General features: G+C 37.9%; 2 protein-coding genes across 2 annotated transcripts in view; one reads left to right on the top strand and one right to left on the bottom strand.

The window, feature by feature from the left end:
• The first annotated feature begins 745 nt into the window (after positions 1–745).
• Positions 746–8,044, top strand: MANSC4 (MANSC domain containing 4). The gene is made up of 3 exons (XM_008515867.2): positions 746–1,385; positions 3,982–4,116; positions 6,570–8,044. The coding sequence occupies exons 1-3, from the start codon at positions 1,157–1,159 to the stop codon at positions 7,226–7,228; spliced, it is 1,023 nt and encodes a 340-aa protein (XP_008514089.1). The 5' UTR covers positions 746–1,156; the 3' UTR covers positions 7,229–8,044.
• Positions 8,045–10,541: 2,497 nt separating this feature from the next.
• Positions 10,542–27,367, bottom strand: part of MRPS35 (mitochondrial ribosomal protein S35) — a 47,158-nt gene continuing 30,332 nt past the window's right edge. The window contains exon 8 of the mRNA XM_008515862.2: positions 10,542–12,576. Coding sequence (XP_008514084.1) covers positions 12,307–12,576 — 270 coding nt within the window. The 3' untranslated portion in view covers positions 10,542–12,306. The remainder of the gene's footprint in view (positions 12,577–27,367) is intronic.

Here is a 27,367-nt window from a genome sequence, read left to right as displayed (position 1 = left end):
TAGACAACCCCCAGTTTGAACTTCTTCACAATTTTCACTTTATACTTTTTATTCCTTTTTTTTTTTTTTTTAGGAAGATTAGCCCTAGCATCTGCTGCCAATCCTCCTCTTTTTGCTGTGGAAGACTAGCCCTGAGCTAACATCCGTGCCCATCTTCCTCTACTGTATATGTGGGATGCCTACTACAGCATGGCTTGCCAAGCGGTGCCATGTCCACACCCGGGATCTGAACCAGCAAACTCCAGCCCACCAAAGCGGAACGTACGCACTTAACCGCTGCGCCACCAGAGCAGCCCCGTATACTTTTTATTCTTGATTAAACAATATATGCCTTAATGGATATTGTATTCCGTCTACATTATGAGGATGTTCTTTTGACTGAATATTTAGTCTTCTTTTAAGAAACCTTATGGCTAGTCTTTGCAAAAATGCCTGGTCCTGAGACGTGACCAGGATCCATATTCGATGTTTTCAAAATCACTGCAAAATTTAAATTTTTATTTCATTTTCAATTTTCATTTACTTTCAAGACTTTTTAAGCAAAGACAAAAAATTTAAACCAGTGCACAAACTGGTTTTCTGGTGAACCTAAATACTAGAACTTAAATTCAAAGGAAAAAGAGATGATTGAAAAAAAAATCTGCAGTCACAGGTTCCTTAAAACCATACAGAACTGCCCTCACAAAACGCTGTCTTGTTTCAGGTGAAATAGATCCTTTCTTTATCTGACGTCAAGTGACTAGCTTATTGTTTTCCTCAGAAAGACTCTTGGCTAGGATTTCCACTTGTCTTTATATTTACTTAGTAAAAGGTGTCTGTGACTATTCACTTTCAGAGAAAGAAGAAAAGCAGAGGAGAGAATCCACGTCTTCAAGAGGCTAAGGGACAGAGCATTGAAATGGCCTGGAAAGTGTTCAGAATTAACAGCAGCAAGTCAAATGTTCACCTGGGACTCAACTGGGAAGAAACAAAAGAAAAATCAATATGCAGTCAAAGAACGGCCTCATTTTTCTAGAAGGTGACCCTCCAGAAGAGTCCCAAGGAAGCTCTCTCTTAGCAACAGCCCTGAAGTTCCAGAAACTGTCTTAAACCCTGCTGGTCAGCTCTAGCTTCTGTCTGGGAATCAGACTTGTTGCCGAGTCTTCATCCCAGGGAAATGCATGCGGCAGTGGTGGCAGCAGACGTGCTACTGCTCCTAAGCATGGGGTGGACCTCAGACTGTCTCTGCTCACCCACCATTTTTTACAGAGACTGCTGGATCCGTCGCTTCCCAGGTCTTCTAATTGACCTTGAGGAGTCTCAGAAGCTGGGAGCTCAGTTCTTAAAGTATTATTCTGAAAGCACTGGCCAGAAATGCAGTAGAAGCTGCTGTCTTAGGAAGGATGGTAAGTATTAATGATATGCCTGAGCAAAAATCGGGGGAAACTTCCAAAATGAAGACCTAAGTAAGGAGTCCTAGGCAGAGGGTCCAGTGAACAGCTGAAGAGGACTAGGGAAGATGTCCTGAGATGAGGGAGATGGGGAGAGAGGGAGAGACATTGAGACTGACTTTGCGATTTGGTTCAGGGCAGGCTCGGTTTATAAATCTAGTAATGACTCAGAATGCTATGGAACCTACAGGTAACAGAGAATCCTCTTTTCTTCACTTAATTGCTAAATGAAAATATTTCCTCAAGGATTAAATAACAATGTTTCTATAGCCGAAAATATAGCATATTTGATTTCGAAGATATTTATAATAATTTCCTTTTCTAAGTTCTTTTGGTGATATTGGTATCGTTTCAAATTTCTGAAATGTGCTTGCTTGTGTTGACCAAATGTGAGATGTATTGAACAGGAATTTAGATTGTGATTCATGTTTTGAAAGAAATAGGGGGATATATGTCAAATGGCAAAAAGAAAAGAAAGGAAAGAAGGAAGGAGGGAAGGAAGGACAGAAAAAGAAAAATTTTCAGAATATCCTAATTCAGAATATCAGATTTTTTTGTCTGAAATCCAGAATCAGGGTAAATGTCATCCATATAATATGATCAAGCCCTGTAGTTAGGAAAACATTTCATTGTTGCAGAATTTCAAGTTACAATTGTCTAAAGACTTTTCATTTATTTTTCATTTTCTCAAGATTTTAAAGCTACTTGGGAAGAAACAAAAGCAACACAACACTTTAAAATAATTCTCTTGGTTGTTCCACACTTCCCTTCCATGGTTTGATACCGACTTATTAATTGGCAATGCCTCCTATCCAATTATGCGCGTAAGATTTCTGGGATGCAAATTAGAGCTACTTGGAGAGTCTAAACTATCAAGAGACCACAGTGTGAAAAGCTGTCACAGGCTAAGTTAATCAAGCACAGAAGAGAGCAATTAATTTGTTAAAGAGAAATCTTAGACATGCTTCTAATTGCCATAAGCCTTCACCGCAGGGAGGTGGGGGAGGGCAGTACCTTTTCAGCATTTTCCCATGGCATCAATTTACCTGACTTCTCCACACCAGGGAAGCCGTGGCCTCTGGACTTCCAGGGGTATTATAAGCATCCAGTAGAACATCATGATTTTAGAGCCTTTGTGCCTTCCAAGTTGTGACTTTCTTCCTCCAGAAGAAAGGGCATAGACATACATCCCAGTTTTGGGATGGAAGCCAGAAACTTAAAAAGCCACAATCCTGCAATAGCTAACCTGCTCAGAGCTGGGACTCTGAAATGTTTATGAGGAGGAATGTAAAACACCTTTAAAAAGGTGATTTCGAAGATATTTAAAAATTGTTCTCTACAGCATCAACTACTTTCTTACCCAAAATTTAGATGTCTAGATTTGAATATTTATTCCTTTCTCTTAAACTATACAGCACAGTTCTCGGGGAATGCATTTGTAATCTATAATGAATTAGCGATGTGTTATTGACGTTTGTCATATTCTTTCTCCTACTGGCAACATAAAGAGTGCAGAGATATGGAGTGTCCTAGAAGTCATAGGGGAGACACAACTCTTTGCAGTTAACCTGACGCAGAAGCAGAACAGTTTCTGCCAACAGCAATTCCACGGCAGCTTTAGGCACAGTCTGACCGCTGGTAATCATACACTATCCGTCTGTAATCTTATTTTCTTAAAGAAGTTGATACCTTTTGGCCAATGGATATTTCCCAGCACATGGTTCCTACTACACTGCAGCAGGAGGAAAATATATGTTTCACTTCAGGGAGGAGAGACTGAAGATTTGCATTCAACAAATCTGACTTAAGGTTTTCCAGAAATAACATCTTATGTTTTAAGGAGCAAACGTATTTAGAAAAGGGGAGACAGCATGAGCAAGGGATGTACCCCTGCCCACTGGCATTCCCAATGCTAACATCCTTGTCTATCTCCTCCTTTCCTCTTTGAGTGACACTGATGAGGCTTTTCACTGGATGTGGTTTTGCAATGTGAGGCTACTGCACACCTGCATTCAGGGTCAAGTTAACGTTTACCTGGCCTGCTGCCTTTCCACCATCTGAGCCTCTCCCAGTAATACAGTCACTACTAGTTTTGCCCTTTTCCCTTCTGTTGCTCCCTCTTCTCTTAGAGCATTTGTCCCTTTATTTTCCTATTTCTTTCTCCAGTGAACTCTAGTACCTTAGCATTCTGAGAGGGCATTACACCTAGAAATCTGATATACATAAATCCCCAGAGGTTTGTGTAGCCTATTGAATTGTTCATGAACACTAAATGCTGGGATTGGGAAATGATTCCAGGCAATCCTGTGTGGAAGGGAAGGTATGAAAGATTACTTAGAGGAAATCAGTAGATAGTTTCTTTTAAAAAGGCATTTTCCATATTCATAGAAATGGTTACCGTAGTTCGTAATGTTCTGTAAAATGTCTGAACATAGCCCTGCAACGTACTGTTAATCCAGTGTTGCAGAAAGAAAGATGAGTTGCTCCAAGCTCATCAAGCTGGTAGAGATGAAGACCATCAGCAGATGTGCTTTGCCTGCTTCCCTTTCAGTTTCCTGTAACCTGGCTGTCTTCTACCACGATCCCATTCATGATAATGTCAACTGCCTCCACATTCACTGCCCAACACTGGAGAGCTGCATATTAGAGCCCGGATCCAGTGCCATTTTATACAACATAACAGACGGTAATGATTTCTGTACTTGTATGTATTTTGACAAACGGTAACATTCTAGCAGAAGTATATAACCTAGAAACTGGCTGGCAATAGCCATGGATGAATCCCTAAATCATTATTTTCCAGTGAATTCTGGAAAAGTTTTGGGCATCCAGGGCAGAAAACTAAAAAGAAAATTCCCTTTAGCTTGGCATGTTCAGCAATGACAGTTCTTTCCAGATGATAACAAATCACATGGGATTGAACAACAGCTTAAGCATTACATTTCGTTTACGTAAAGTGCCTTCAGCAAGAGCCAAAGTAGGCATTTCTACTGCAGTGGCTAAGGATGCCACCAGGAAATAAAGAAAATGCTAAATGGCGGTTTTGAGGTCTGTTGACACTGAGGACACATATTCTACAAAGATGAATGTAAGGGACGGGGAAATGCACCACCATTTACTGACATTCATTAGCATATCCTTGGTCCCAACACAACCAGTATATTTCATTTTAGAAAATATATATTTAAGTGTCCTTTGCCCATGTATCTAATCTCAGGGTGCAGATTAGTAAACATGAAAGAATAGATTTTTATCATCAAAATACAAAGGAGATAAATTTCTTGATCAATTTGTACTTATTGAACACCTAAGGCTCCAGGCTGTGCTCAACATTGCAGACGATGGCAGCATATCTCTGCCTTCAATTTCCTCATGATCTAGTTGATGTGACAAGTCTTAAAATTTGTGTAAGACATATAATTGCAAAAGTGTGTAATACTGCTTCAAGTACGAAGGCTCAAAAGAAGGGGAGACTAAGGAAAACAAGACTATTCAGAGGAAGCTTTGTGGAAGAGGCCAGGTAGAGGCAAGATAAGGAGTTCTGTATCACACCATGGGAAAGTAAGAAAACCGAGCTGGCTACAAGGGCACATTTGGGGTTACAACGAAAATATGGGTAGGACAGGCAACAAAAAGGCTTTGGAGAGAGTAGTTTTGGTTTGATTTTGTCAGAAATATGGAACCAACAAGGGTACTTAAGGACAAAATGCCGATATTAAAGTGACGTATCTGATTATCTTAGTCTAGGAAAATTATATGCAGGATGCAGTTTAGAAAATCTAGTAAGGGAGGCATTATATCTGGACAAGTTGATTGTAGTTGCCACGAAGAGGAGGGATGATTCCCAGCATTTTAGGAAGGGACTGGATAGCACTTAGTTACTTTTTGGATGAAGGAAAAGAAGAGTAAAAAATCACTTTGCAGTACAGATTCCACCATAGGAGATGGAAAAATGGTGATGCCACTGAGTAAGACAAAGAGGCAGATGAAATGATTTTGGCTTTTGGAATGTTTAGTGATGACATGAGATGTCTAGCTGGGGACCTTCAGTAGAACACAGGAGAAATGAGATCAGAGCTCAAGAAAGAGGAAAAAGTTGGCAATGTGGATTTCAGTGCCATCAGTATAGTGGTAACAGCTGATGAGGATAATCTCTTTGGATGGTGTGAGATGAAGAGAAAATACAGCAGAAGACCAAGGACTAAAGATGGTGGAAACTACACAACCAGTTTGAACCAGGAAGAGAACCAGCAAAAGAAAGAAAAGATGAGAGGCAGGCGACCTGGGGTAAATTGCCAAGGAAGTCTGGGTTCCAGGGAGTCATGGGAGAAGAATTTCACGGACAGGATGGCCAGCAGTATCAAGGACAAGAGACATGCCAAAGCAATGAGGCATAAATGATCAGGAAATAAGGAAAGTACTGATTACCTCGGAAGCATAATTTTGACAGAATAGTGAGGATGGAAACAAGAGGAGAGAAGGCAAAAAACAAAGTCAGAAAGGAAATGAAAGAAATGGATATTGGTGTGTTTGGGGAGAGAGAGAGAGTGGGAGGGAGGGAGAGCAGGAGAGGGAGGGAGAGAGAGAGAGAGAAACAGTGTGATGCTATCAGGGACAATTGGAAAACTGTAGAGTTTTTTCTTCTCCTTTAAAGACAAAGCAATATTTGTGCATGTCTGAAGTCAGAGGGAAAGGAGTTAGTTTACAAGAGAGAAAATACTGAAGACAATGTCAGGACCCTCAGGCACTGCAAAGGGATGAGATTTAGAGCTTTGCTCATGATTTTGAATAGTTACACTTCTCCGGCCCTGTTTTGTTGATTTTAAAATGCTGTATATCTCAACTAGTTACTGTTTCTGCAGCTCTTGCTATTGTTGCGCAAAAGCTCTGGCAGACACAAAGTATTCTCCATGATGTAGTCAAATTTGTTGACAAATGAAAGTGTCTTAGAAAGCTAAGATAAATTCAAATGAGGCCAGTGCATTTCTAAGCCTTTCAGAAGAATGCAGTGGTAGAACTTGAAATTGGCTTAGTTCAATAACTCACAGCGGCCAAACCCAGGACTGCTACAAACTGCACTTTAAGGTCTTCTCTTTTCATTTAAAAATAAAATTTGAACAATGCTTTTTTATCTTTCAGGTATAGATCCAGATTTGCTGGTTTTTGGACAATCACTTCCCACATATCTACATACCCGTTCTTCATCTAATACCTGGGACAGACTAAGGATTTTAAAAGCTATGAATTTAGATAAACAACGAACCACCATGAGAAACCAAATGTTACCATCAATAGAGGCTCCATCATCAACCACACATCAAGATTTGGTTGCAAACACAAACAATATCAGGTATTCCAAGAAATTAACCACAGATGCTTGGGCAAGATTCATTTCCCTGAATGACTCCATTACCACAGAGGTCAATATGGTGCCATCCCGTACTGATTTCATCAACAACACAGACAACAAGACTATTTCTCCTTTCTTTGTGCCCATAGACACAAAACTTTCTCATATGCCTACTCCATCCCAACTCAACAGTAGCAAACAACTACTGAACAAAACCAAGGGGTACAACAGCAGAAACCGTACATCTGGGAATGAGGATGAAACACCTGATGGGGCATCTGTGACTTCAAAGACATGGCTGGTTCCTGTGGTCCTCAGTACCTCTGTCATCTTTCTTTGCTGTTGTACAGTCACCCTGGCATCTGGATGCTTTCGCAAGCAGCAGGGCCAGTACAAACCAGGACAGAGAAGTCAGCATCCAGGCAAATTACAAAATGTGACATCCTGAAGGAGAACTCTTAATAGTAAAGGTTGTAGAGACTATAAGCTTTCAAGAGTCTCATTTTTAGTTTTCTATAAGACAAGGGAAGTTTGGTTAAAAAAATAATCGTACAGGATGCCGCTCCTACCAATCTCTAAAAAATGGCCAATGCTTGATACATATAACTGCTTTTTTGATTATATGTTTTTTTGGAATAGGGTACCCTCTGCCAAATTTCCAAAATTCTGACCCCTGCAGTTAATTAGCACTGAATGAGAGGCGTAGTTCTAAGTGCTGCACGTGTATTAACTCACTGAATTCTTACAACTCCGTGAGTTAGGTAAACTATTATCAACCATTACACTATTACTATCACATGTTACAGATGAGCAAACTGAGGAGAAGAGAAGCTAAGAATCTTACCGAAAGTCCACAGCTACTAAGTAGTGGAGCCAGGACTTAACAGAAAATCTGCTTCAAAAGTCCTCACTCAAAACCACCATTATACTAAAAGCCTCCGTTTTCCCAATAGGCATGGAAGAAAGATACACGGAGGAAAACATCATAATATATTTGTCTCCCATCAAGGTCAAATTATTGACACTTAATAAAATCTTTTAGTGATTTGAGCAAAAGAGCACTATAAATTATTACTGTTACTAATCCATAGCAAATGTTTCCTGATTTTTTATACACTTTTCTATGTTTGTTTGGTTAATCCTTCTCCAGCCTAATCCATCATCTTCATTTCCTAAAGCCGACATGCCTTTCAATAATTATGGCACTGACATCTTTGAGTTTTGTGTTGACTTCTGTTGAATAAAGCTTGGGAGTTCTAGTTTACATCTCTCACTTGTATATATTGTTTTCCCAGGTGCAAATATTAGCTCCAGGTATTTCAGCTCTTCCACTTCTTACACCAGACTTACCCCCTAAATCTTACACTCAAACTCTTAAAAGCAGAAAACTGCAATTCAAGTCTCTAATGATCTTAAACTCTAGGCCTTTGCTCTCATCCCTTAAACTCATTTTAAATGTGAGAACAGATATTAAAAGACAGCCAATAAGCATAAAGAATAGAGAGAAGAAATTTTATTAGAAGATTAATAAAATAGTACTGTTCCCTCCAAATATTAACCACAAATAAAAGACTGAATTTAAAAAAATTAATCAATTTACCTTAACTTGCATTTCATAATAAGTGTTAGAAATTTTATCAATTTCTTTCCTAATACATTAGGGGAAAAAAACATGCTATTTAGGGGTGACATAAAGATGTAAATTATCCTAAAATGATATTTAATAATTCAGGAAGCTATCTTTAAAAATTATTTGTACATACATTCTTTTAAAACATTATTTACTTTTCTTTGAAATATATACAAGTTCTTTCAAGGTTTCCCAGCAAACTAGGGCTGCTAGGAAAAAAAAAAGTTTTTTCTTCTTTGAGGTTTCTCAGAATTTTATTCATTCTCTAAAATTGATATTGTTTTATAGACATGACCCTAATTTGAAAAAAACATGTACCTTTGTAAGAAAACAAACTCTTCTCCAACCCCTATCTTTGACTATCAGGTAAACTGAGTCCACTTAGACTGAACATGCAACCAGAACAGTCAGCCAAGAAACACAAACAGCTGGGCCTAGAAACCACTTCTTTACCGGAAGCTAAAGGGACCAGAGAACTTCCGAATACCAAAATTCAAGAAACACAGATCTCAGGGCCCAGTCAGCAACTAAGTCTAAGGTTGTTACACCCATCTGGGAAATAACCATGATACTGAAATCTTTCCAACTTTGTAACTAGCCAGACCTTTTTCACAAAAGTCTATAATCGTCCAGTATTATGAAATACTTACCAATATTGGAAAGAAAATGCAAAGAAAGAGCTAAAGCACCCTACAATTAGGAAAACAACTTCGTTCTATTTCTTAGCTGCCTATGTATTTAAGCAACTTCTGAGCTATGTAACTTGAGTTTGAAGAGCAGATCAATACAGCAAAAAGTATCCCCTAGAATCCTCACCATAAGGATGAATATGATAATGTTCATTGTATATATATAATTAATAGTTTAAAGGACAAGGATCTAATTAATGACAAATAGTGCTGTTTAATTATTGCTGAAATCACAATGACAGCAACTGTTATCCTTTTGAGGCAGTTTTGTATTAATCTTACAGCTCTAAGATTTTGCCACTAGGTGTTAATGCCGTAGTTTAAGAGTCTTCACTTCAATTGCCCAGAGTTGGCCAAACTGCAAAGATTAAAGGCATAGTGTTCTATAAGACCACCCTCACTTCCGACACCAACTGTAAGTTAGGGTGGGGGGGGGGTGTCCCAAAACCACGCTGAAGTTCAACAACTCACTAGAATTCACAGAACTCAATGAAAACTGTTATACTCACAATTATAGTTTATTACTATAGGGAAAGGATATGAATTAAAATCAGCCAAGGGAAGAAGTACATAGGATGCTGTCCAGGAGGGTTCCAAACTCGTTAACTTCTGGTGTCCTCTCCCCCCGGAGGCAGGACACATTACTCTCCCAGTACCAGTGTGTGACAATATGCCTAGACTATTGCCAACCAAAGAAGCCTGCCCAAGCCCCAGTGTTCAAAGTTCTTATTCAGGCTCCATTACACAGCTTAGATTGACTGATTACCTGGGCAGTTCATCTGAGCTGCAAGGTGCACTGATCTTCCAGGTGACTCAAAGTCCCCACTTATAAATCACATGGTTGGTTTTTCTGGCATGCCCAAGACTATCAGGTGTGGGCAGCCCCACCCTAAAACCCACTGTCACCAGCTCCCATCCTAAACAAAGACACTTTTATGAGGAATGACCCCTCTTTGGGCAAGGTCAAATTCTTTATTACACATCACTACTCCCCCTGCTTCCATCTGCACTGTATTACTACCACAGGATCGATGACTCTCACATGTTCCCAAATGACCACCTCTCTCCTCAGTTTCTCCTGTTTTCAAAACGTTTCCTTCTTCAACCGTTTCTGCATCTGTGTTTTCCTTAACCCTACGTGAGTCTCGAAGAAACATAACATTTCAATACATTTACGTATGCTTTAAATCTGATCTAAAAATTCAGTTTTATCTACTTTGCTTTTCACTTGCAATTTCCATCCAATGGAATACAACATACCCCTCTCTCCTTTTTGTACTCAAGACCCTATTGTTGTCCTTTATAACCTACAGACTCTTGGCCTTGCTAATACCAAATCATACCTTCAATTTATATAAATCTTTTGGGGAATTGTTTTGAAATTTCTTTTGTCTTTAATTATGTTCTCTAATTCTGCCAGGCAAAATAAGTCTTAAGGCAAATAACAAAATCAATAATTCCTTTATTTTGATTTAATGATTAATCACTTGTTGACAACTTTGAAAGTGGTAAGAAATGACTTACAGATATACTTTAAAATATTTATTACTTTTTGTCCCATTCTCCCATTTCTCCAGTGGCTGAGTGGTTAAGTTCGCGAGCTCTGCTTCGGCAGCCCGGGGTATCACTGGTTCGAATCCTGGGCATGGACATGACACCACCCCATCAAGCCATGCTGAGGCAGCATCCCATATGCCACAACTAGAAGGGCCCACAACTAAAAATGCACAACTATGTACCGGGGAGCTTTGGGAGAAAAAGGAAAACTAAAATCTTAAAAAAAAATACATATATATATATTGAATTGACAGCTAAATTGACTGGAATGTTTCTTAGGGTAGTTCTCATTTTGTCATTTATTCCAATTAAATTCAAGGTCCTTAGACCTCATCTCTTTCCTGAGCTGTAGAAGCTGTAACTGGGGGATCCAGACAGATGAATACCAGTTAACTATTTCCACTGTGAAAATTAGTAAGCAGAAATCTCATTTAAAATACAGTTGGAAGGCCAGAAGGGAGAAGCCTCATGGCCTACGTAGGTAGTAGGGCCCAACAGGAAAGACTTCCCCTTCTTGACTGGCAAGATGCTCAGCCAATGAGAGACTGTCACAGCTCAGCCAATGAAAAGCCACTACACTTTAAACTCCCAGCCTCCTCCCAATACTCTTTGCTTACAATAGCCCTCCCAACTTCCTCTTGCCCTCTCTCTGAGTTTCTCCTCTCCTTGCTGCTCAGGACTTGCACATGGTTTGCCATTGTTGCATATCCCAAATTGCAATTCTCTGCTGATCCCCCAAAACCCCATTTTTGCTGGAGAAATAACTGGCTATTTGTTTAAGGTCAACACCACATTTCTGCAAGCTTGGGCTTGGAGAAATGAGCCCCAGAAAATAGAAAGTAGGATGCTAAACAGAGTTGAATCAACATAAAGTAGACCCAAAATAGAGGGATGGAACAAACTTTTTAGGTTAGAAAATACTCTCTTGGGCCAGCCGGTGGCCAAGTGTTTAAGTGCCTGCGCTCCGCTTCGGCAACCCAGGGTTTCGCCAGTTGGAATCTTGGGCGCGGACATGGCACTGCTTGTCAAGCCATGCTGAGGCAGCATCCCACATGCCACAACTAGAAGGACCCACAACGAAAAAAAAAAATATGCAACTACGTACTGGGGGGCTTTGGGGAGAAAAAGGAAAATATAAAATCTTGAAAAGAAAAAAGAAAAGAAAAAGAAAATACTCTCAAGGACCTGCTTCTAATCAGAATTAGCATCTGTGAAAAACATATTGGGTAGACAGCATTTATGTAAAACAAGCAGTGAACTGCAGTCAGGGGACTGGGCTGTGCGCCGAGCTTCCCAAATAACCACAATCGTTATTCATATGCAACCACTAAGTGCTAATTTGTAGGGAGAAAAATATAGCCAGTGACAAAATAACAATATATGTATATATTTGAATACTGCCATTGTATGGCAGAAATAAAATCAAAACACTATAGAACCAGAAGAAATCAGAGATCTAATTAGTCTAATTGCCCCAGTGTATAAATAAGAAAACTTCTGAATCATCAGTGCCATTGCGCAACAGTATGAAAGGAGTAATGTTAACTCTGATGTAAAACAATGTTTTTTTAACATTTTCAACTTTATAACAAATTAGATAATGATTACATATATATCACAAAATGAATAAATCAGATTTTTCTCAATAGATCACGTCAAATTTAATAGTCTCTTCACTGATTCTTTGTATTGAGAAAGGGTACTTTCATTGTCCCCCTCGTTCTTAAGACTAACAACAGACTTTCTGTAATCTTCAACTTCTTTAGTACCAAGGAGCTCTTCTTTATTTACTTCCAGATTTTTCTCAGCAGCTTTAATTTGCAGAAGTGTTTCCAGGATATTTTTTTCTGAGGAGCTATTTTCCCATACATACTCTTCCATGTCTGCTTCAGTCTTATTTTTCTCCCATTCTTCAGTTTTCTGAAAGAAAAAAATGAATACTGAATTCTGAGAATTGTTATTCAAAGACAGAGTTTTCTTTTGTTTTTAGGGGAAGAGAAATTCGGAAATGTGGAGAGCGCCTGTGAGCACTCTGCATGTCCACTCTGATGTACCTCCCTTACCCAGCACTGCTGCCCACCCTCACCACCACTCCAGGGCTGCACGCTCTGATATGTGAACACTCCGTCACCATGCATCTACCCACCTAATTTATACCTTATCTGTCTTTCAAATTGCACTTATAAAGCAATACTGTTTCCCAAAAGATTCAGAAAACTCATGTCCCTAAACTAACACATCAACATTTCACATTTCTGAGGTTAAAAATAATGAGATTTGAGAGCAGACCATCTTGTTAACACACCTGTGGGGATGACAGGGAAGACCAATTATAATAATAAAATTTTACATAAAAAGCACGTGTGTAATACATGATATTTCATCATAATGACTTCATATATTTTGGAATTTTTTGTTATTATCCTTATTTTCTGTTCCCATAATGGAGACAATTTTTGTTACTACCTGTTTTTTACAAAAATTATTACCATGCTAGTCTAGAGAACACTGGTAGGTTTTACAGCAGTATAATTCAGATTTATGATTTAAATGAAGATGTAATGTTCTGTGAAAAATCAAGCAATGCAGCTAATAAATAATATGTCCTGGTTCAAAGAAGTGCTGAATACCAGCCACATTCTTTCCAAATTAACACACAATAATATTCTGAGCCACAGGCTAATACAGAACGATCTGCTATTCTTACAACTTTTGAAGGTAGTAAACTCCCCAAATTTTAACATTTGTAAAGTATTAAAAGAGAGGTAGATTTGTAAGGCTGTCAGAAAAAATATTTTACCTCTGAAAACTCCTCTTTAAACAGACTTGAGTTTGAGCAGACAGAGCTTCAAGGCTCCTCAGAGCTAAGTGAGCACCAAGAAGGAGGTGAGCATTTCCACCCACGCCACCCTCCCGTCCCCACCTCCACTACAAGAGCCCATGAAAAGAGAGAAAGGCAATGGAAATTTGTCCCTCAAAGGGTAGAGAGGAGCCCCATCAACCGCAAACAGACTACCAGGGATGCCACTGACGCACCCATTCAGATCACTGGAGCCCAGGCAAGAGGCTCCCCCACCCACAGGAAGAAGAAACCATCCTTTCATCTCTCAAACTGAGTAAGCATCTTTTCCTTCAAGAGAAACCAACGGGATGTAGGTGTTTTCCCTGATCCCCAAATTCCTCAGGCTAAGGAGGGTATCTGTACTCACAGTTCCTATAATGTCTGTCCCACCTCTGTACACTGAATTTACGTCTGAGGACAATGTCCCAGCTTGTTCCAGAAGTATCTTATCCAATTGAGAATCAACTCTGTGCCCCTTTTTTATCTGGTAGGGAGGCTTGAAGCTTGGCAGAGGGGGCAGGGATAATGTGAAATAACTTTTTGTTGTGATCCATCCCCCACAACCCTGGTGCAAATAGCTTCTAATAGCCAAACTCTGAACTTGTACAGTTTAAAAAAATAATTGACAAAACTACCCTATCCCACCTAATTTTTACTGTAATATTTGGAGAAGGAATAAATGTCAGCCCCTTTAAAGACACAAATTCCCTAAATTAAATACATCATTGAACCTATATACTATTGGTAATGCTTTAAATGTTAAGACAATGTCACAGTTTCTTCACAATTTTAACTTACAAGTGAAGTATATATACTTAAGAGGCCAAGAAATACATTTTATAAAGCATTAAGTAAAATAGTCACTCTGTCTCATTCTTAACTATCAGAAGACAAGCAATTAAAAGACATAATTGTTTAAAAAATTATGTTTCACCTAGGTTTATCTGGATTTTCTTAACTGGTTTGGAGCAGATGCTTAAACAGAGGAGGTAACCAAAGTAAATCCACTAATAATTTCCAACCTTTCATTTATCTCCCCCTTCTGTTTGGTACATACAAGCCTACATTGGTTTGCCAAGGTGTGCTGTAGGTGTGCCCCGTGAGCCTGGAGTAGCAGGAGCAGCCACGGCGTGCTCCTCCTTCACTGATCTCAGTAAGGAATTTTCTGTGTGTGCAATGACAAGAAAAAGGTTAGGAAATGCTTCAAATGCTTACACATATTACTTATTTCATATAATTCTTATTAAGACCTACTGGGTTAGAGCTTAACATCTCTACAGAGAAGAAAACGAAATCTTACAGAAGTAGAGGGCCACAGCCACCTGGGAATGTTTCAGATGGCAGAATCCTCTGCATCCGATCAAGAGGAACGCAGTGCATTTACTGTAGACTTGTAATCCCTCCAGGAGGTCAAAAGCAGCACTCCCTCACCAAATACATTGCTATCTTTGCAGCAACATGTACGAATAGTCACACTAAATGGGATAAACAAAGGCTATAAATAGCATCTCACCCATTCAGCTCTCATTTTGCCACCAAATAAGTTATGAAAAGACTAGCGATTTCCAGAGCTTTCTGGGTTTCAGAATTACAGCTGGAGGGCTGTACATCTGTGATCCCCTCCAGGTCACACAGGGCGGTGGTCTGACACAGTCTTTACCATGGGGTTCAGTGTTTCACAGAACTGAGTTTAAACCCTAGTCTCATCACTTACTACTCTCTGTAAGAAGACTCCACAGGGCTGTTCTGAGCAGTAAGAGGTGAGGAATTTCTACAGACTTAGAGCACCTGGCTCAGTAACACTAAAGAAATGCTTGCTATTAATGACACAACTTATTAAGAAGAAGAATGAAGATGAGTGGGATTCAAACCCTTGGCCTAGTGCCAAAATCCATGTTCCTATGTCAAGGGTGCCACCGGCACTATCAAGCAGTAAACTGAAACTTTAAAGGTAAATACAAACACACAATTGTCCAAATGTCCTGCCATATTATTTCCACTCACAAAAATTATGACTGATGTTTATAAAATCTAGAGAAAATAATTTACAGAAACAAAGTCTTTCTTTAGTACTGATATAGATGTAGTATTTTTCATGATGCTTGTTACTTGCTGTCTTCTTGATAAATGTATTACTAATTAGATTTTATTGTCTCACTTATAGCCTGTTATTAAAAATAACTGATTTATCTCCAATTTTCTTGCAGTCTCCTTTGGGTGCAGGCTTTTATGACTAACCAAACGTAGATTAGAAAACACACGCTCACACATGAAACGGAAAGCATTCACCTCTTATAAAGATGCGTCTCAAGAAAAGGAATCTAGTTTTTTCAAGTCATGTTAAATGTAAGAAAAGATCTTTACGACATCTTTAGAATTTCTCACTTTTTCAAGCAGGAAAAAGAAAGTTAATTATTATCACTATATTTACCTTTTGAGGGAAATCTTTTCTAGCCATTAATGTGTAAATTTTCAGAGATGAGCGTCATCCAAATGGGGCTTTTCAGTGAAGAGAGACCAGTTAACTGCAAGAGCTGCTGGTCTGTAAATGACACATTAGGAGGCAATTCCAAAATACCTTCTAGTCCTTGTTAATGATATAAAGGCAGTATTTTTCATGATGCTTGTCATTTCAGAATATTTTTCACTTAAGAGGTATAAATATAAAATCCTTGAGGGGAAAAAAACCCCATTACAATTTCCACTTTCAAACAAGATGTGGTAGGTCACAGCATGCCTCTGCTCTGACTACAACTGGAAAAAAGCCAGGTAATTGACCAAAAAAAAAAATAAAAAACCCGAAAATTCCAAGTTTAAAGATATCAGACAGCTATACAATCAATGAGGACTAGAGGAATGCTAATTCCAGGCTTCAAGGATATGGGGAAGATCCTTCTAAAGATCCCTAGCCATCTTCTTCCCTGAGCACATTTTCCGATTCTGCAGGAGACTGGTGCTTGGCCCATGCAGAAAGACTCTGCTTGGGCAAAGAGAAACAAGCAAGGTTTGCACTGCTACCTGGGCTTGTGTGACAGACTGGAACTGAAGAGCCCCCAAAATGACTGGTTTTAGTTCTGGAACTACTTATGGGAAGCTGGGGAGTCTGAATTAGGCTTCTACAAAGCAGTGTGAAATCTCCCATAATCTCACAGTGTTTAAGAGACCAAGTCCTGCTAGAAGGAGAAAGTCCTGTTTCAAACACACAACCAATCTCCCTCTCAAGACCTCTGCCAGAGGTTACCCAGCTAAGCTCAAAACCACTAACGTGCACACGTGACTCTCCAGCAGACTTCCAGAGATGTGGAAGCAGACTCACCAAGTTCCCAATCAAAAGCCTAGAAGGTCTGAGGAAAAGGGACAAATCAAAGGTGAATTAAACCTTACAAAAACTGCAACCCAGCTTGGTCCAGCTCAATCCTGAATGAATTAAAATAAGCCCCTGACCCTCTCTGCCTAAGAGAAGAAAGTGGAAATTCTTTCTGTTGGATGACATCAACTGGAGCCTCTATGGGTCTTTTATACACAATGTCTGGCATGCAATAAACAATTACTAGACATCTGAAACACTGGAAGAGAAAAAAATGTAATTAATAACCAAGGGATAACAACAATAGACGAAGAAACTCAGATGATTCAGAGTGCAGAAAGCAGAAAGAACTTTAAAATAACTGATTTAATGTGTTAAGGAAAATAAAGAAAAAGATTAACAATACGGATTAAACGATGAAAAATTTCAACATAGAACTGGTATCTATAAAGAATGAACAATCAAATGAATATCTGGAATTGAAAAATGGTTATCTGAAATTAATAAGTCATTGAATGGATTTTAAAAGCAGTCTGGATACAAAAGACAGGATTAGTGAATGCAAAGACAGAGCAATAGAAAACTATATTGTTAACATTTATCAGATCTATACTATGAGATTATAATTAAGAGATTCTGAAATATTTTTTATATTATACTAATTAACTCTCTCTAAGGTTCCCGGTGATTCTACTTAACAAATTCCAACAAATCTAAAACTGGGAGGACTACTCTTACATGTCTGTCATAAACTAAATGCTTGTGTCCCCCCAAAATTCATGCTGAAATGGAATCCCTAAAGTGATGGTATTTGAGGTGGGGCCTTTGGGAGGTTGATTAGGTCATGAGGGTGGAGCCCTGATGCCCTTATGAAAGAGACCCCAGAGAAGGCCCTTGCTCCTTCCATCCCGTGAGGACACAGCAAGATGGCACCATGGAGAACCAGGAAGCAGGCCTTCACTAGACACGAAGTTGGCTGGTAACTTGATCTTAGACAGCCCAGCCTCCAGAATTGTGAGAAATAAACTTCTGTTGTTTATAAGCCCTCAGTCTCTAGTGTTCTATTATGGCAGCCCAAAAATGGACTAAGACAATGTCCTATACAAATAAAAATTAGAACTTTTTTTAAAAGCTTGCAAAAACAGATTTTGGGAAATTTAGTCTGAATTAGTGATTCTTAAATTTGTAAAAACCTATAATTTTCACTATCAAAAACCTAAAATTTTTCTACTGCTTCTAACTTTAAAAAGCTATGGTGCTAAGTTCATAAAAAGAGAAACAATCAGATATCATGTACTTCCTGGTGAAGAATACAATACCAACTATGCAGTAGTATTTAAAAAAAATCAAATTAGAATTTGATTAAGCCTCTGGATCCAACTACCAATTTTCAAAATTACACTACGGTGATACAATCAGCCAAATTCAAATGATGGGAAAGACTACACCAAAAAAAACAAACAAGATTTCTTCAACAAATAAATTGCAAGAAAACAGCTCCACAGACAAAACTCCCTTTTAGTTTGTGACTGCTATCAGGCATTCTCCAAAACACATTTGCTGAGAATCTCCTGTGTGCTGGGCAGTACTAGGAGAAGCTGCATGTCTCTAGCTACCCTGGCTAAAAACCAATGTTTCCATATCCAAAGATTTTAGAAAAAAGGTACATATGCTATTCATATTACACATCTGCTGAAATTTCCCTTCAGGTGACATAAAGAACAGAGTTAGTTGGCTAAAACAAAAACATCTCATTATTCAAACATGATAATACTAATACTGGAACAAAATTAATTCGATTTATAAGTGAATCATTTATACGAAGCTACTAACTCTATTAAGTACAGTTTTGTTTTCGTGATCTTAAAAAGAAGTCTATTATAGAAAATTTCAAACATATAGAAAAGTAAACAGAATAGCACTATGAACTCTCCTGTACCCATCACCCAGTTTCAACAATTAACTCTTGGCCAATCTTGTTTCATACCTGCCTTTACCCACTGCCCCCTTCCCATGTCCCCAATGAACTATTTTGAAGGAAATCCCAGACATTATGTCATTTCATCTGTAATACATATTTTTCTTTAAAAACAAGTACTATTTAAAAAATCATAACCACAATAATATAATTAATTTGGTGGTGTATTGATTCACAAGAGCCTAACCTAGGTCAGTTAGTTCGCTCATTCATTCATTCAATCAATCAACCAGCAATTCCTGGGTGTAGGTTATTGGCCCCTAACGGTTATGTTTCTCTAGAATCTTCTTGCCTATTTGGCCAGTTACTGGACAATGCCTAACTGAAGCAGAGATCCTCCCTTGGAGGTTGAATCCAAAGGGAGAATTAAATTTAGTTCACTGTTTTGTTCCCCCTCCCCTCGCCTGCCCCCCTCCCACTGGAGTGACTAGCCCCATAAATTCTGAAATAGCCAAGGTCATGCGTTCTGACATACAGACTGGAGGAGGAGAGGAAATCAGTCTGCAGAGAGAAAAGAATGAGGCAGCTGCCTAGAGAGTAACAGAGCCCAGAGACTACAACACAGCCTTCACGTTGTCCTAGGTTCTGTTCCCACCCATTCCTGAGATAGTAGCATCTTTGCCTTTGCCTCTTTTCTGCTTAAATGAGCTTGAGTGAGCTTCCATGACTCACAACAAGGGGGTCTCAACTAATACAGGGTGCTGAGGAGAGAGGCTGAGGATAGAAAGAGTTAAGAGTTGTCAGAATATAAATTATAATTTACATTGACCGGGAGAATGCACAGAATGAGGAAAAAAGAAGGAAATGACAAAACCTGGGAAACAAATTTAATTGATCTGGACTAAAATATATAGCCAACATTTCCAGAAACATGACACATTCCAATTAGAAATTTTACAGTTAAAATGGCTCAGTATTATTTGTAAATAAGCAGTATCTTTACAAGACGTTATACTTAAAAATGACAATTGTGAAATAAGATTTTTACATTTATATGACTTAAATTGGCCTTTTTGGCAGAGTTTCCTTTTAAAAAAACATTTTTCTTTAACTTCAATGTTTTGCAGCAAAAAGTTCAACGTGATATTAAAGGCCTCTAGAAATAGGGGGTTAATACTAAAGGGATAATAACCCAGAACTGAATTCTGATACAGGATCAGCAGGGTGCAGTTCTAGACACATCTTTACAGAAAAGACAGAAATTACTGAAAAGGAAAAGGCAAAAAAAATCATCTATAATTCTACCACCTAAAGATAATCAATCAATACTGGTGACACTTGGTGCATGTCCCTCTAAATCCATTTTTTAAAGCACTGCTATGATTGAATTTATTTATAATTTTGTATTCTGACTTACAATTCACTGTCAAATTTAGCTTCTAAAATCACACCCAGGATTGAAGTGAGTAGTTATTTAAGAGTTTCAATTTTAACACAAACAGCATATTCAAACTACTAGGGGGTAATTAAAAATGCCAGTATAAGCCCAAACTGATCATTATTTAGGCAAAGAGTTTCATTAATCTGTAGACTTCTATTTTAATTCTTCAACCATTAAACATTTATAACGTCACCATTTAATTTGTAAGTGTGTATATAATCCATATACACAGATACACATAGATATGGTCTCTCTTTTCCTCCCCACCTGCACTGAGAACCTGCTCTGACTACAGCCCTAGAGGAAACAACCTTCCATTCCACATGATCCTGTTCTCTTTCCCACAGTTGGGTCAATTATTCATTCACTCAATAAATATTTATTCCACAACTATGTGCCAGGCGCTGTGCTGTCCTGGAACTGCCAGTCTAGGAGACCTGGAGTTGAACAGGAGCCAGTTAGATGAAGACTGTGATCCCAGTAGAGAAAACAGTATCCATAAAGGCCTGGAGGCAGGAAAGAGCTTAGAACATTCTGAATGTACTGAGTACATAACGTACTAGGACATAACCGAATGAAGGCCAAGGCAAGGAAAGTGGCATGGGATGAGTGTGAACAGCTATTAGAATTCTTACCAGTCTAAGTACCTCACATATATTAGTTCATTTAACTTTCCCAACAACCCTATGAGGTAGTACTATTACCATCTGTTTCACAAACCAGGAAATTGAGGCCCAGAGCAAGTAAATAATTTTCACCAAATCGCACTGCTAGTTAGTAGCAGAACAACATGTTCTAAGGAAGATGCGGATATGGTAAAAAGAATATAAAAAGAACAAAAAAATAACGTAATTTGAACCTATCATCTTTTTTCCTCTTGTAAGCATAAATTCAAACAAAGAAAAACATGTAACAGCTACGTCATGCAACAGTCAGTGTATTCTCATGTAATAGAAGGGAAAGAAATATCTGTTCCACTAAACACACAGATTTGTCACTTTCTACCATCTCATTTACAACTCCCTTGGCCTAGGACATGAATCAGAGTAATATTCCACTTCTCATGATTACAAGTAAGGCATTGTGCTATATGAGAGAAAACAGTTTAACATTAAAAAAAAAATCCAAGTTATTTGAAAATCATAAAAAATAGGAAGAGGCAAATATCCATAATGGAAAAAAAAGTTACTGCCAATTCTTTCAGTTACCAAAGCTAAATTTTTAACTGAATGTGTCAAGGAATTTACTTCAATTCAAACTGGTTTTAAAAAGTTTACTGAAAGGTGACGTGCCAGACATTGTACTACATCCTGGGAATATAAAGATGAATGAAATATATAGTCCTTGCCCTCAGTGTCTCAGAATCTAATGGAGTTGGGTAGACACATATATAGGCAATTACCATAAAAGTAATAAAAGGAATGCTAACTGGTGGAGGGAGGAGGGAAAAAGGATGGGCAGAAAACATCTAAAAGAGATTACATTTGAGGTGTATTAAAGGATTCATATGAATTTGTAAGGCTGATCAATTTGAAAAAAGGATTCCAAGTAAAGGGAACAGCACACGCTGTTATGAAAGAACACATTATGTTCACCATACATAGGATATATAACCTACATTTCCCGAGTAGCTGGTAATGAGGTGGCAACCTCCTGTGAATAGATATGTTAAGGAGTTTAGATTTTATCCTAGGTAATGAGGAACCACTGAAGGATTTTATAAAGGAGTATGACACAATGGACTTGCTTTTTAGAACAATTACTTTAAGAGCAATATGGAAGGTGAATGAGACAGGAAAATCAATAAGGCTATTACAGTTATTCAGGTAAAAGATGAAGGTGACCCATACTGGGGTAGCAACAGTAGGGATAAAGAGGAGAAAACAGTTTTAACAGACATTTAAAAGCTAAAACTGAAAAGACCTGGTAATTTATTAGATATCAAGGGAGAGGGAAGAAAGTGTCTCTCTCAGGGTTCCTGACTTCAGACATTTGGATGAAAAAAATCCATGAATTTTTCTTAATGGTCTTTAAGTATATGGTAGGCTCTTGAGCACCAGAAGTAAAAGAAAGTCTTGCCTGAAGGCAGAGAAATGAGAAGTGTCACCTTCACTATATCATCATCCCATTCAACAATCCAGAACAGCTGCCTACCACATCAAGTCAGAAAATCTAGGTCTGCACGACAGAAAAATTCCTCCATCTTCTTATCCTTCTCATTCTAATTCCCACCCCGAATCCTAAAGCGCTGATACCAGACCTCTAATCAGTTTCTCTATTAAAAACACTCCAAGATTGGGGAAATTACGCACTATCAGAGCTCAGCATCAGAATCACCTGTAGAACCTCTAAAATGAAGCAAGCCTGGGCCCCACCACTAGAAATTTTGATTCTATGGGGTCCAAGCATCTGCAGTAGTTTACAAAAAGCTTCACAGGTGAGGCTGATGGAACCCCAACTAAAACCAGGTTATAGAGATAGATACATTTTCAATTAGTCAATGGTTAAGTTTGAGCAGATAGTAAACTAGCAGCTAAAGTTCAGGTCTGATTTCATCTCTTCTTTTGATAATGTTTTACAATGGAAGTCAAAACTAAATAATATGCTACCACGGGAAAAACATGGAACCTTGAAGCCGCAGTTCAGGTCTGAGTTCTTGGGCTAATAAACTCTGTGAACATGGGCAATGTATGTGATCTCTCCTCTAAGTCCTAATTTCTCAACGTACACAATGAAGAGTTTGTAATAGATAAATTTTTGATTCCTGATCTTCAAAGTTAGCACTAATTTAAAATTGGTGGCCACACTAAATGCTTTGTGTTTAAAAAAAAAAAAAGATACTATCTTAAAGCACTTCTGAAAAACAGAACAACTCCTACCCAACCTCCTACCCCTTTGCCCCTTCATCCAAGGTGATCATTTGATACGGCACAGAGGTAAAAAATAAAGCCAGAGAAAGAGACAGCAGATTCTCAGAGCAACACTGCAGATCTACTTTTAAAACAAAGGCCTGACGTGTTATTCGCCTGCAATCAAGGTAAAGGTAGCATGTCAGCACTCTTGACCGTTACAGGCCTACCAGGAATCCTCAGACTCATCATGGAAGTTCAATTAATGTGTTTAGTTGTTTTTCTTGAATGAACACTATAATCGTTTTATACATAATTAGTTTATACCTAAGTTTATGCATAAATATACTTTATGTTAAAGAGACGCATCATGCTAGGAATAGCAAACACAGGTTCTGTTAACATGGTCAAATATAAATTAGCATCATGAAATAAACTCATAAAAGCAAACATCTGTAGAGAACTTCCAAAATAATGTAGTAGATTAGAACACTTTTTGCTTCAATATTTGAAAAAATAATCAAATGAAAAAGATACTTGATCTACATATAATCCAAATCACACATCCATAAAAATTAAGTATCTCAAACTGCTGCAAAGATATTTCTTAAAAATTGTGCATAATTATTGGTTATTAATTTTATTAATAGACCATTAATAATCTATACCAGTAAGCTAATTATTGTAACAGCTAATAAGTATGCTACATTTTATGTTACCAAAAAGGGAGTTTGTTACTTTGTCACCTTACTTTTGAATCTGAAAACCTTCTACAGTCATGCACAGCATAACAATGCTTCAGTCAATGACCAACTGTATATACGACAGTGGTCCCAGTAAGATTAGTACCACATAGCTTAGGTGTGCAGTAGTCTATACTACCTAGGTTTGCATAAGCGCACTCTATGGTGTTTGCACAATGACGCAATCGCCTAACAATGCATTTCTCAGAACATATCCCTGATGTTAAGCAACACGACTGCACTTCAAACATCTATTTATGGATATCCAAAAGAACAGACAACATTTCAATAGGTGTTATTTAACATTTACTGTTCCTACCTAGCACTGACCTAGATACTCTGAAGAACAAAATTTTAAAAAGTTAGATGCATGCTAATGAGGGACTTACAATTGTTAGAAAGATAAAACATACGTGGAAAACAGTCTATGGAACATGGACTAAGACAACTAGTTGTAGTCAAGTGCCCTAGTGACCGATATAGGACATAAAATAACATAGTATAACTTGCTATCTATGCAAAGTAGGAATTAGACAAATAATAAGAGGCTCAAATATATCTGATAAGGGGTTAACACCTAAAATATATAAGGAACTCATACAACTTAACAGCAAAAAAACAAACAACCCAATTAAAAAATGGGCAGGGGATCTAAATAGATATTTTCCCAAAAAAGACATACAGATGGACACAGGTACCTGGAAAGATACTCAACAACACTAACCATAAGGGAAATGCAAATCAAAACCACAATGAGATATTACCTCACACCTGGTAGAATGGCTATTATCAAAAAGACAAAAAATAACAAGTGTTGGTGAGGATGAGATAAAAGAGAACCCTTGTGCACTGTTGGTGGGAATGTAAATTGGTGCAGCCACTATGGAAAACAGTATGAAGGTTCCTGAAAAAAATTAAAAACAGAACTACCATATGATCCAGCAACTCCACTTCTGGGTTATTTATCTGAAGGAAACGAAAACACTAATAGCCACCTCATGTTCACTGCAGCATTATTTACCATAGCCAAGACATGGAAACAACCTAAGTGTCCATCAATGGATGAAGGGATAATAAATAAGTGCATGTGAATGCAATGGAATATTACTGAGCCATAAAAAAGAAGGAAATCCTACTATTTCTGACAACATGGACAGACCTTGAGGGCATTATGCTAAGTGAAATAAGCCAGACAGAGAAAGACAGATACCATATTATCTCACTAATATGTGGAATCTAAAAAAACAAAAAAACCTGAACTCATAAAAACAGGGAAGAGATTGGTGGTTGCCAGAGGCCAGGGGTGGGGATTGGGTAAAATGGTGAAGATGGTCAAAAGTACAAACTTCCAGTTATAAAATAAATAAATCATGGGGATGTAATCTACAGCATGTTGACTACAGTCAACAACACTATCTTGTATATTTGAAAGTTGCTAAGAGAGTAGATCTTAAGTTCTCATCACAAGAAAAACCAATTTCTAACTATGTGCGTGGTAATTAATGTTAACTTGACATATTGTGGTCACCATTTCACAATATACACATATATCAAATCATTATTTGTATACCTATAATTAATATATCAATCGTTGTACACCTGAAACTAATATGTTACACGTCAATTATATCTCAATTTTTTAAAAAAGAGGCTCAAAGTAGGTATCAATTAAAACCTTGAAGGATATGAGAAATAAGTAGAGAAGAATAGAAAATTAAACAGTAAATTATATAACCCTTATAACACTTTTGTAATGTTTGCCACTAAACCAACTTGCTTCTACTAGTGTTCCTCAATGGAAGAGATGTTTTTCCCCTTACATATTAACCTCCATATCCAACACCACCAAGCAAATAACAGGCAACCAGTATGCATTTGCCCATGAATCAATAAACTTCATTTTAACGAAAGTACACTAGATATTTCCTATAAGGATGGTTTACTCTTTCATAAACACTAAAACAGTGAAAGAGATACCTTTTCAAACAACTAGTAAAATGCTCTATCAGCTGGATGTTGCCCTCTGGATACAAATCTACACTCCCTGGTCACACCAAACTTCTGCCTGCTCTCTAAACCCACAAGGCCTAGCAACTCCTTCACTGACTTCTCTACTGCAGACTCCTACTCAACTTCCAAAAGCAGTCACCACTTCTGTGAAGCTTCCAGGGAGAATCAATCCCTGTCTCCACCTCTCAGCACTATGTTCTACCTCCATTATCTAGCAAAACAGACTACATTATAACCATCAATTCTTTCTAGAAATAAAGGTACCTAAAGGCAGCGGCTCATTCATTTTGATAGTCTACCAATACCTATCACTGCACTTGTACACACAAACAAAACCATTGTTGAATGCAAGAAACAGCCAACGACATAAATATCGTTCAAGCGTTCTCCAACACAATCTGGAGATGTGTCTCTGTGAATACACATAATCACCATGAACTCATAAACCAAACAGACCAAATGGCAATTATGGCTCTGCAAAAGGATTCTTCATTTTTATCAGAAATAATTGCAATAAGACCCCCTTTAAAGATGAACTCTTTCAGTGGGTGTAAAATTACCCAACTAAGAAGTTTTTATTTCATGACATTTAAGAATCACTTTATTACAAAGCTAGATATATTTTTGACTGGCAATGAGACTATCATGAAATCCAAATAAGACAATCAAAAATTCAAATTTAAGAAAGTACTCATTAGTAATTAAATATCAAAATCATCCAAGAATCCTTGGAATTTCATTTCAGATCTCTAAGTTTTCTCAAGCAAGTGCTTTTTCTTTCCCCTAGTGTCTATGCTTTAGTTTACCTTTTGCGCAACTTACTTTGCAAAATGTTTCATTCAGTCATTTCTTAACCAAATCACTTGCAGAAGGTTTAAAGAACATCACGCAACAAAGTCAAAATTTAGGAAGTTTTGTAATTACCAGTTATGTCAGAATGTGAGTGGGACACGTCCTAAAAATTCAAATACAACAGAGCCCAGATCTGAAGACATGTATAAAGTCTCCATCAAGTTAAATAAGTAAATGTGAAATTCTAAGAAAAATCTTTCTTTGTTTTAGTAGTATTAACACCAATATTAATAGCCACCAGTACTGAGACCCCACTATTTGCCAGACATTTCATGTAAATTCTCCCTGATCCATCCAAAAACCCTTAGGAGCAAACTGAGCCTCAGAGGTCAAACGGCTGGCCAAGCCTACACAAGTAACAAGTAATGAGGTTTGAATCCAGGTCTGTATGGTTCCAAAGGTTAAAACTTAATTCTCTTCTATGCTAACAATGTGTAATACTGAAATATCAAACCAAATTTCTACAAGTCTCTTTGCTTCTTTGAACTGCTGAAGGATAAATGGTCTAATGTCTGCCTCTGACCATGTTTCCAGCACTGCAACGTTTCCTTGAAACGTTACTAAGCCTCTATGTCTGAAGTCTATGCTTTTTAAAGTCTACTTTGATACTTCTATAGTAAATCGTTTTGAACAGCACACAACCGTAACTTCCTTATACTGAAGTCTAGATAAACACCTTTTCAGAGACGTTTCAGTACTGCGTGCTACACACAACTACCAACTCCATGGAAAGGTCAAAGTTAAGGGAA

This window comes from Equus przewalskii, chromosome 5 (genome assembly GCF_037783145.1).
Source record: "Equus przewalskii isolate Varuska chromosome 5, EquPr2, whole genome shotgun sequence".
Taxonomy (NCBI): domain Eukaryota; kingdom Metazoa; phylum Chordata; class Mammalia; order Perissodactyla; family Equidae; genus Equus; species Equus przewalskii.
The sequence above is the reverse complement of the archived record's forward strand: the minus strand, read 5'-3'. Positions and strand labels throughout refer to the sequence as shown.

Bases quoted from the DNA above. Each gene is read 5' to 3' on its own strand.
- MANSC4 (XM_008515867.2), top strand. From the start codon at position 1,157: ATGCATGCGGCAGTGGTGGCAGCAGACGTGCTACTGCTCCTAAGCATG. The intron at 1,386-3,981 runs GTAAGTATTAAT...CTTCCCTTTCAG, and splicing joins CTGCTGTCTTAGGAAGGATG to TTTCCTGTAACCTGGCTGTC. The intron at 4,117-6,569 runs GTAATGATTTCT...TTTATCTTTCAG, and splicing joins TTTATACAACATAACAGACG to GTATAGATCCAGATTTGCTG.